Source organism: Macrobrachium rosenbergii, chromosome 31, assembly GCF_040412425.1.
Source record: "Macrobrachium rosenbergii isolate ZJJX-2024 chromosome 31, ASM4041242v1, whole genome shotgun sequence".
In the NCBI taxonomy this organism is placed as follows: domain Eukaryota; kingdom Metazoa; phylum Arthropoda; class Malacostraca; order Decapoda; family Palaemonidae; genus Macrobrachium; species Macrobrachium rosenbergii.
In genome coordinates this window covers 18,330,668-18,342,883 of record NC_089771.1, presented here as the reverse complement: position 1 = coordinate 18,342,883, position 12,216 = coordinate 18,330,668, and the positions used below count along the sequence as shown (strand labels likewise).

General features: G+C 37.4%; 1 protein-coding gene across 1 annotated transcript in view; it reads left to right on the top strand.

The window, feature by feature from the left end:
• Positions 1-12,216, top strand: part of LOC136855301 (major facilitator superfamily domain-containing protein 8-like) — a gene marked incomplete at its 5' end in the record, with an annotated part of 47,068 nt that overhangs the window by 975 nt on the left and 33,877 nt on the right. The window contains 1 exon segment of the mRNA XM_067132205.1: positions 6,513-6,628. Within this exon segment, the coding sequence (XP_066988306.1) occupies positions 6,513-6,628 (116 nt within the window).

The window sequence follows — 12,216 nt, the reverse complement described above, 5'->3', positions numbered from 1 at the left end:
CACTGGCCTTCCTCGCTTAATGCTATCGTGGTGAAACTTCGCGTTAAGGCGGGTCGACAATGGCATGCAGAGGTAAATATAGGAAACGAATTGTAGATCATTTAGAAGAAGCGTTCTGTCTCACACACGCACGCAAACACTCACACACATATATTTATATTTATATACATCATGTGTGTATATATACAGTATATATATTTATCATATATGTATATATATATATATATATATATATATATATATATATATATATATATATATATATATATATATATACATACATATACATATACTGCATGCATATAATGATTGCAGGGTAAATAAACTGAAACAATTGTAGATCATCTATGAAAATTAGACTCTCATCACACACACACACACATATATATATATATCTATATAATATATACACTGTAAATTTATATATATTCATACATATAAATCTAAATATTTATATGTATATATGTAATAATATATATGAGTATATATATATATATATATATATATATATATCTACAAAGGCAGCTGAAATTCTACTTTCAAAACTTTGCTTTGCCCTCGAAGAAAATGAATGGCGACCCCACCGCCCACCTTTTTTATGAGGCGCGATCCCCCAAATTGGGCGCTGTGTCTGAACGGTGCAGCAATCGGCTGACCTTAGCTAGGTCAAGTGCTGCCCAGACTTAACGCCTACTGGTCAACATGCTGTAGATGGTAGTAGCGTCTGATGTGGGGTCACGTGACATAATGAGATTGAGACGTGTCACGAGTTTTTATCCGGACAACGAAAATATCTGCTTAGTGGTTTCATAGCTCTAGATTGGTCTTGATTTGCATTTTGCCATTATCTCGGATAATGGCAGGTTGCAGCTAGGCCGAGGGGACGCTGCAGTTATCCCTATATATATATATATATATATATATATATATAGGCATATATCTATATATATATATATTTACTCTCACATATACATATATATATATATATATATATCTTTCTATATATATATACACACATATATATATATGTTTATGTCTATATACATATATACTGTGTATATATATGTATATATATATATATATATATATATATATATATATATATATATATATATATATATATATATATATATATCAATAATAAGTCACCAAACTGTATGACAAATATGCTGGTAGACGGCCACATGAAAGTGAAATTAAAGAGACCAGGTACCAAGCGTTTCCGTGTGTGCGTACACTTCTTCAGGGCACAAAGTAAACTAAATAAGAGAGACATAAACAAGAAAACTACAAAACAAAGATCAAAGCCACTAACAAGCTAAACATCATTACTGAATGCAATCACTAGTTTGAAGTCAAATTGTCACATTACCAAACAAAATACTTTAAAAATACTAAGAACTGAAACTACAGTTAGAACAGGCTATTGCTAAAAAACATTGTACTTCCTACAATTTTATGAACAAGGTAACTATCTAATTTAAAAAGACCTGAACTAATATTCATAAAAGTTGACCTTTTTGTGCTAATAGCGCCTGTTCTAACTATAATTTCAACTCTTACATTTTTAAAGTATTTTTGTTTTGGTATGCATAATTTGACTTCAAACTTTGGGATGCATTCAGTAATGATGTTTAGCTTGTTAGTGGCTTTGATCTTGTTTTGTGAAGCCTTCTGTTTATGTCTCTCTATTTATTTTACTTATACCCCAAGAAGTGCATGCACACACGAAAGCACTTAAATTGTCTTCTACCTCTCACCTTTCACGTGGTCAAGTATGTCTCTCTTCTATATACACAATGGTTATACATAATGAAAAACAGGCAACTCATTTGTATTTCCTCACCAGACGTCTCAAGAGTAGGAAGAGGGAAAAGGCCAGGAATCGTCTATCATGAGCCTGTAAAATTCCGATTCATGTGTGGCTGAAAGTCTATGTTTATCTCAGTACAATGATTCTTTTCTGCTTTCACCGACAGACATGAAAGGTTAATGACCCCCTGCTCGAACTAGCTACTAAAAAAAGGAACGCAGTTCATCTGTTTATACGAAGAGCACGACGGGGCTTTGAAGAGTGTTCCTCTGTATGTGGAGCACTGTAGGCATTAATGAAGGGTCTTTGCAGCGTCCCCTCGACCAGCAGCTGCATCTTCCCTCATTCCTTTTACTGTACCTCCATTCATATTCCCTCTTCCATCTTACTTTCCAACTTCTCTAACAATTATTTCATAGTGCAACTGGGAGGTTTTCTTCCTGTTACACCTTTCAAACCTTCTTACTGTCAGTTCCACTTTCCTTTGAATGACCTCATAGGTCCAGTCCTCAAGCCGCCTAAGCTAAATTCTATATCCTGTTCTGTTCTGTTCCCTATCTTTCTGTGAGCTGAAGGAGAACAGAAAGACGGCTGTGAAAAAACAGACAGTTGGTTCTTCTTACCTGAAGTGAAAACCAAAGGCTTCCTAATTTAAGATTCCCTTCTAAAAAAGACTCTACTTAAAGACAGCGCCTGTTTAAAAAAGACTCTACTTAAAAAGACTCCTACCAGAAAAAAGACCTCCAATTAAAAAAAAACCCTACTTAAAAAAAACTCTCTCCTTAAAAAAAGACGTCCTACTTGAAAAAGACTCCCCACTTAAAAAGACTCCCTAATTAAAAAAAAAGACTCTTACTTAAAAAAAGGCGTCCTACTTGAAAAAGACATGCCACTTAAAAACTCTCTACTTAAAAAAAAGACTCTCTTCTAAAAAGACATCTGCTAGTATCAGACTCCCCTACCAAAAATTCCCTACTTAAAAAAAGACTCCCTACTTAAAGAGAGAAGTCCTACTTTAAAAAAAGACGCCCTACTTAAAAAGACTCCCTACTTGAACAGAGAATCCCTACTTGATAAAAGAATCCCTACTTAAAAGAGGGAAAATAACAGGGCTCACGGCACTCAGATGAACAGGGGTGGAACTACTTCACAGAACAGCGATTTCTCTTTGAGGTTGAGAAGTCACCTTCGGCTTAATGATGTGTTTGGGACTCTAGACACGCTGTGCCTTCAAGCACTGCGTCACTGAAGTGCATGCAATGCTTTAACACGCGGGTGCATTACAGTCTATATCTTCTTTAGCTGCTTGGACGTGACTTCGAATTCCTTGCTCTTCACTTACCAGTTGTCTTATTGTCAACAAGTGCTTAACATCTTGCCACTGACGTCTCAAATTCTTTATTAAACTGAATTGAATTGAATATAGAATTTAAGCCAAAGGCCAAGCACCGGGACCTATGAGGTCGTTCAGCGCTGAAACGGATATTGACAGTAAAAGGGTTTGAAAGGTGTAACAGGAGGAAAAGCTCGCAGTCGCACGATGAATCAATTGTTAGGAGGGTCGAAAGTATGATGGAAGAAAGAGAATATGAAAGGACAGTACAGAAAAGGAACGAAAAGGGGTTGCAGCTTAGGGGCCGAAAGGACGCTGCAAAGAACCTTATGATGCCTATACAGTGCACTGCATGAGTCCACTGGACGGGCCATACCTCCCACACACACACATTCGTTACTACATAAAAACCCTTTCAACATAACTGATTCTTAAATCAAAAATTCGGTGATGCAGAACTACAGAAATACTCGTAAGAGGCGGAGGTGACTCTTGAACACCTAAATCACAGGTTCAAGTCCATAGGTTCCACATATTAGCAGTTTTTTTGTTTTACCTGAACTTTGTGAATTTTCAAAATGTTCAACACATCTTGTGTCTTGGTCTCGATAGATTCGAAAATGGTTTGTAGCTTGGTTTCTTATTCAAAATTACTCGGAACTGTGATGGAAGTGTCAACCATCTGACAATGTTCGGCTGTAAAAGGTGCTAATATTAATTCTTTTAACACCTTTAAAACAAGTATTTCTGACATCAGTCCTTGGATTCCAGGGAGTGGGATATCATTTAGGGTAGACTCTTGAAGTCCTGGTGTATCAGAACAGGCTAACCCCCTGCCAAACTAGACCCAGCTTTAGTCTGACCTAGGCCAGGGCATGAAATATCCCAAGCTGGTTTATACCCTGTGGTATATTTTGGGGCAGTCCACATTATATGCATTTTGCTTTTCATACATAAGTCTGAATTTCAAAGTCCATAGTTTCTTTTCTAATTTTAAGAAAATAACATGAAACAATACACAATATTTTGGCACATACTCTGCTTGGTACGTTTTTAATTCATCATCGGCACCGTGTCTGTAGCTTGGTTTCATTATAAATAACGTAATATATTGCACTATGTCGCCATAAAACAACGGAACAAAGTAACGTTTTAAAATAGCGATACCAAGAAGAATCTAAGCTACTTGTAGCCGGCACTCAAGATTCACCAACAAAAGCCATGAAATATGTTTCACTATTAAACATTCTTTCTGAGAATTAGGGAGTTTGTTGCCAGAAAAAGCCAGTCATATATTTGTTTCCCATAACATGATTCATGGTTGTCTTCAGATTTTTAGTATGCAGCAGCATATAGGTGATTAAATTGTCATCAAACTGTGAAATAAATATCTTAATACTATAGACTCTAATGTTTTCCCTGTTTGACTTTACTTCCCCCTCAGGTATAGTCTGGATAGTTACAGTTTGCTTTGCCCACTAAGGCAGAGTGGGAATGATTATAACAGTTTCGATTATTTCCCCACTTGTGCCTCTCTGAATTCGTGTGGTGGTGGTCTTCATTCTGCAAGGCAGACGCAGGACGTTCTGATAACCAGCTCCCACTGGTGTCGTTGGTGGAGAACTGGACCTCCTTATGTAAAAATTTTCACTCATTTTTCCCTTTTCTCACGTGGAAAGTCCACTGGTGATTCTTGTACCCCTGGACATTCTGATGATGTTACTGTACAGTATTCCAACACAAGTGACGACCCATACCAAGTTAAAGACAAAACAATAATGAATTTTCCCTCTCTCCCTCCGGTACAAGTATCATTACATAAAATCCATGTGATTTCAAGAACAAGGTGAACAATTATGAAGTAGTCCCTGAAGTCTTTGCACCCAGTTCCTAAAACCAACACCTGAATCAGAATGTAAATGACAGTATTGCTAATTTCTTTGCAGCCAACAGACACATTATTAAATGCTGTGGGTTTTAATTATAGTCTATAAAGAATAATAAGATCAGGGAATAATTAAGGTTGGCAGAATGAGAAAATGAGTGATTCTGCTGCGCCACAACTTAATTTTAATTAGACAGTAATCACATGAAGGCTCTAGAGCACACCTCTGCACCATGATATAAAGTCAATCATTCATCTCAGAGCTAAGGAGACAGGTTTATTGTCAAAATTTTTTACTTACATTAACATAATGTAGGTCTAGGATACAAGGCAAATTGAAAATATATTCAAATTCGGAAAGGATGACTATGGAATAGAACAGAATATAGAATTTAGGCCAAAGGCCTAGCGCTGGGACCTATGAGGTCATTCAGCGCTGTAAGGGAAATTGACAGTAGAAAGGTTTGAAAGGTATAACAGGAGGAAAACCTCAAAGCAGTTGCACTATGAATCAGCTATTAGGAGAGGGTGGAAAGTAAGATAGAAGAAAGAGAATATGAATGGAGGTGCTGTTAAAGGAATGAAAGGGGTTGCATCTAGGAGCCGAAGGCACGCTGCAAAGAACCTTAAGTAATGCCTACAGTACACCGCATGAGGTGCACTGACGGCACGCCCCATCCCGTGGGGGAAAGGATGACCATGATATATGCAACAGGGAACCCAACTGAATGCATTGTAGTGAGAGTCTTTCTTCAACACGGAGCCGGTCTAACATTGACCGGTTTGAGGATGAAATCCGGATAAAAGCAACCAAAAGGACAAGAATTAATTAGGCAAGGAAGCCCTAAATAAGAACATAGGACTAGCTTCAAGTTTTTCTATCGTGGTTACTCAACAAATATAAACATAAAATAACGACTTTAATAAAGGAGCGGGAATAACAATAAAGTAGTGAAATAAGGTAAGAATCACTCAAAAGACCAGTGGCTGAGGCACATGAATCTGTAAGTGACAGATATTTTCAGACCATGAATCATCACACACAGTTATATGTATAAAATCAATCGGTGTAGATATATCTAAAGATGGAACTGTAGGAGATTGAATGTGTTTGTACTCTGCATTATGGGTTTCCTTCCGAATGGTTGCTATTTTCTGTTTTCCCAATTTTAACTCTAGTTATGCCTTAATATGATGTTTTATCAATTCGTTCATTTTTCCTTTTTCGTTTAATTAGGTTTGTAAAGCTCCATAAGTAAATAAAGCAAACAAACACATGAAGCTTTACAAACCTAACCAAACAAAAAAAGAAACATGAACGAATTGATGAAACATCACATCAGGCATAACAAAAAGTTAAAATGGGGAAAACATAGCAAATAGCAACAGTATCGAAGGAATACTTAATAGACTTAATTTCTATTTTGTTTATTTGCTTACTTAATTACGTACTTAGCCTACTTTTATTTATTTACCAACAGCTGGATTCTGGAGTATCAAAGGAGTTCTTGGGATGGGTGATTGCAGCCAATCCACTGGGACAAATGCTTGCGTCACCAGTCTTAGGCCTCTGGGCAAATAAGGCAAGGTCTAGCAGGTGAGTCTCTCTCTCTCTCTCTCTCTCTCTCTCTCTCTCTCTCTCTCTCTCTCTCTGTTTTGTGTGTGTATATGTGTATATATACAGTATATATGTATATGTTACAGGGAGATAGTGAAACCAGGCATTTCGCTAACTGCCTGAAATTTCAGGCAGATAGCGAAATGCACCTAGGGACATTTGATCCCCCAGGGGCTAGCACTAAACACGGCGAAACAGTGACGCACCAACACTGTTCCGCCATGTTTAGTACTAGCCCCCGGGCGGTTAAATGTATTTCGCTTTGTTTAGCACTAGCACCTGGGTTATCAAATGTCCCTAAGTGCATTTCGTTATGTGCCTGAAATTTCAGGCAGTTCGTGAAATGCCTGGTTTCGCTTTCTGTCTGTAACACACACACACATATACATATATATGTGTGTGTGTATGTTTATATTGGAGATTAGTACCGTTTCGCGATATTTCGTAAGAATTGGAAAAGATATTGGATTATTTTATTGTTTTCCTTCTCTTTTTTTTATGAGAGAAGTGTTTTTTCCCTGTTATTTCTGGAAATAGCTTTACTCAGTAATATCCAATAAACTAAAAAGATCGAATAAAAGTTAAAAAAATTTTCTAAGCGTCAAAAAATGAAGTAAGGTTAGGTTTTTAGTGCTTTAGAAGCCTGTTTGGTTACAGGTTAATCGACTAGAGGTGCAAACCTAGAATCAGTATTTGCTCGGCGAATAGCCTTAGATACAGGAAAGTCATAAAGAAATTGTTTCCCTTGAAAAAATTAAAGAAACCTTGATGTGTACCTTGGAGAACAGCCGCCTCTCAACCCGAGGAAACTAAACTAATGACACCTTCATCGATAAAACTGACTGCTTTTGATGTCCTCTGTTGACTCCTTGTGATCCACTGGACTTGGAGATCTCAGAAAGCCGGGCTGATCTGTGAGGCTGTCATTTCAGCTGTGCATGGGATTGCCTCCTCCATTATACCGGAATTGTTAGTTGACTGCTTACTGTATCCCTTTTGACTATGTGGCTGTTACCAGAGGGAGTTCTTGTTATGTAGACTCCTGCAACCAAAGAAGCTTGAAATTCTTTATGGGTAATAATCTTACCAACCGTCTCATGTAAGGGAACATAACCACTGCTGTTTAAACGTGGCCAAATTTTAGTAGTGAAATCAAGCATTTCCAGGCTGTTTAAGGACACCATAGTTTTCAAGAATAAAGTCTAAAGAAAAATCTATAATTTAGAGCAGATGCAAAGTAGAGCTGTGGACTAGCACTCCGGCCCGGGAGTTCGAGTCTCCGCCGGTTGATGAAGTGTTAGGAAATTTATTTCAGTGATAGAAATTCATTCTCGCTATAATGGTTCGGATTCACAATAATGCTGTAGGTGCCGTTTGCTAAGTAACCAATGGCTCTTAGCCACGTAAAATAAGTCTAATCCTTCGGGCCAGCCCTAGGAGAGCTGTTAATCAGCTCAGTGGTCTGGTAAAACTAAGGTATACTTTGGACCAAACGAACAACTGCAGTTACTAGGCTAAACTCAGCTGACAGCACGATCTCTCTGTAATCGAAGTGACTTCAGAGAGAATGCAGCCATCAACAATTGGAAACTAGACGCTTCCTTGTTGCAGAAGCCAACACGATATGAGATTCCGATAACAGCCTCATGGTCAGGCGTCTCCCAAACAACTGTGGAAAAATAAAGACAATGACGTAGGTAGAGCTGAAATGACCACTCTATACACAGTCCTCTCTAAATGGCACTGTCTAGAAAACGTGAATTGCACCCTCCATGGAACTCCATATTTCAAAGGAAGAAAAAATCAGGAATAAAGTCACTAAACCATCGAAGAAGCTGGCTGTAGTTGCAATTTCCCTCTGTAAAGGGACTACTCCTCAGGATATGCATGAAGACGTTCACTGTTAATACCCATAAAACCTACCGGCTCCTTTACCTAACTCTTCTGAATCAACCTTTTTTTCTTTCTGTATTTACTTCAGGAAAGAGCTAGTTCTTTTCCTCTGTAAATTATTTGCTTAGATTCAGCTTCATATTTTTATCGAACTCCGCCTTGTCTATTCATTCTCTTTGACAAACTTGTTCACCTTAATGCATTCCACATCATGATCACTCCTTTAGTCCTGCAGATGTACCTCAGACAATCCCCTTTTGTTCTTTTTTTCTTCTTTTTCATTGTTATCCTGTCGCTTACTGAGTTATATCCAACTCTCTCCAATCTTCTTATACCCAAAGAAATAAGTGTTTGCACTCATAATGTCATCCCACTCTAGTGTTAAACTCTAGTCCAGTTTGTATAAAATTCGTCTAAAATGTTATTCATATATATATATATATATATATATATATATATATATATATATATATATATATATATATATATATATTTATATATATTATGTATTATATATATGCATATATATATATTATATTATAAATTATATATATGCATATGCAGTATATATATATATATATATATATATATATATATATATATATATATATATATATATATATATATATATATATATATTATACCTTATGTGTACAGTCTTACAGTGACAGTGTTGGAGAGGTGTTAGTAAATAAGAGATGTTAGTAAATAAATTTATTCTCCGAATCTGTTCCTGGGGCCAAAGCACTGGCAGACGGGAGCAGGGGACCAAAGTCGACTTCCGCTTAACGTCGGAACGACACTAGTTGGCAACTATGGTCTGGTTACCAGGATGAGCTCAAGGGTATAATAGTGGTAATGATAATATGCATAATGAAGCTGATATATTTAGTTTACGTGTGGGAGTGAACCTGTGTCAAATTCTGTTCGCACGCTTAAACATAAGTGTATATATCTACATGTGTTTATGTACAGTACAGTATATGTGTGCAGATGAGTTCATATAATAATATTTGCGAATAATTTTTTGCCGGACAAGATAGTCTCATATTCATGTACAGTGTATACTCGTACAGTACAGTACATGCATTTATATTGTACACATAGTGACATGTATTTTCCAAGTGGATATATACGCATGTACAATTTATTCTTGAATAAGTTCTGCTTACATAAACAAATACATAAGTATAGATTATCATGTACGTATAACCATATGAATGTATATTTAGTTTTATAACGAACCATGCTTAAATGCTTAAGGTATTTCCTAACATTGTGTGTGAATCCAGTTGGCACTATTAATCACTGTATAAAAAATACTGTATCCGTAAGAATGACTTGGCAACAAAGTTGCCTGTATAATGCTACTTGTATCTTTGATTTTACACGTGACTTTACTCCACACCCACTTCCAGAGACAAAGGAGCTTGGCTCTTGTCAGTGCAGTTTTTTCATGGTTTTATATATATATATATATATATATATATATATATATATATATATATATATATATATCTATATATATATATATATTTATATATATATATATATATATATATATATATATATATATATGTCCAGATTTTATTTTAAAATCTTCGTAATTATTTCGAATAGTAATAATATTTATTAATCTCCTGAAGTGACCAAGTTCTGCTTCTACACACACACACACACACACACACACACACACACACACACACACACGCCGTCAAAATTATCTGGTTTTCAGACAGAAAAAGATTAAACTTTAACAAAACCATCGTGAGCTTCTCAATATTTTTAAATGCCGTTCCGTTCAGATAAAAGATTTTATTTAGTTCGTTTCACACTCCTTTGGATATCTTGACCCCCATCGTCATGCGCGAATCGAGTCGCGGAGAGGTGGACCATCAGTTGTATAAACTCTCTTAAGGCCACCTTGTATAAACCGGTATAGTCATACGGCTTAACAGACGGTCAGCTGCGCAGCTCTAGAAATCTAGTCTCTCTTGGCGGCACGTGGCTCGTGAACAGCAGTAATGTCACATCGCAGGCGAGCGAGTCCCCCCAGGGGGCGGGAGAGTGCCGTCATTGCACCTCATGGGGTGCCTGTAGGTACACTTGCCAAGGTTCTTTGCAGCGTGCCTCGGTCCCCAGGTTCCTGCAACCTCGTTCGTTCCTTTCACTGTACCTCCCTCCTATTCTCTTAAGCTTCCTCTTTCTTCCATCTTCCCACCTCTCCTAACAGGTGATTCATGCAACTGCGAGGTTTTACCCTGTTACACCTCTCTCAAACTGTCAATTCCGTTTCAGCGCTGAATGACTTCGCATAGGTCCTACGATTGGCCTTGGCCAAATTCTATGGGTGAATTCAATTCAAGAGCAGCAAGTGAATCTTCAACAACTGCCCTCTGTTTTTTTACGGACTGGTGCAAATGCACAAGCAGATCTGCGTAATGTTGACACATAGTGACAGTATTGTGAGGAACGTGACGGCTGAGATTCTGTCTAGCATGAAATGGTGCGCATGGTCTTACTTGTGCTGTGTCTGACCTTTCACGTTTGTTTAGTGTCGAGAACAAACGTTTCCTTTGTTTTGATTAATTAATTTGGACTCAGGTTCCAAAATGATGACAGAAAGCTTGGTTACATACTGCTGCTTAGATTTGTCCCAGTCGTGGTTCATTATCCTGATCCGCTTCTGAACATCAGATACAATTGTGTTCTCCTTTTAGGATTCAGCATTCTCACTACCTAAAGGGTTAAAACACCTCGATCATATATAAGATAGTCTGATAGATGCCTGTGGGCCACAGATTATCAAGTGTGTCCACTTTCCTTAGCTCAGTCGCTCTTCTGTAGTCCACCACTTAAGTTACCGTTAAGCTTCGATTTTTCTTTATGATTTATTCTATCCTGTTCCGATCTCTGTGAATCAGAGCTCTTATTAAGCACTAACCAAGAAAACGTAAGAGAGTGGTAATGAATGAAGACATGAGCAAGATAGCGGTTCCCTTAGGATTTATCTTCCGGTAGTATAAACGATGTAATCTCATGAGGGGACCTTTGATAGTGAAAACGTGACCCAGCATTAAAAGATGTATTTGAAAGCAGTTGCCTTGCTGAAAATACAGAGCTCTATTTCATTATATATACAGTATAATTTTATATATAAACGAGGGTGAATGTGGAATGTGTTTATTTGGTTTTGGCTTTGCAGCAGTAGTGCCGCCAGTGCACCTCATGCGGTGCACCTGTAGGCGTTAAGGTTCTTTTAAAGCGTGCTTCTATTTCTTCCAACCTCTTTCAATTCCTTTTACTGTACCGCCGTTAATATTCTCCTTACCATCTTACTTTCCAATTCTACACTAACAATTGATTCATAGCAATCAGTGAAATTTTCCTCCTGTTACACCACTCACACCTTTGCTGTCAGCTTCCGTTTCAGCGCTGAATGACCTCATAGGTCCGAGTGCTTGAACTTTGGCCCAAATTCTGTATTCAGTTCATCTCACCTTTTCTATGCGAAATGTTATCCTTTCTCCTTCAGAAAAATAGGTAAATAATCTCAGCATTTATTTCCTCTCCATTTTGCATCCCAAATTCCTGTTTCACCTTGGCATTGCTGCACATTTACCAAACTGCGTACTATTTACATACGGTTCATCGGTAATATTGCGTGTTGCATT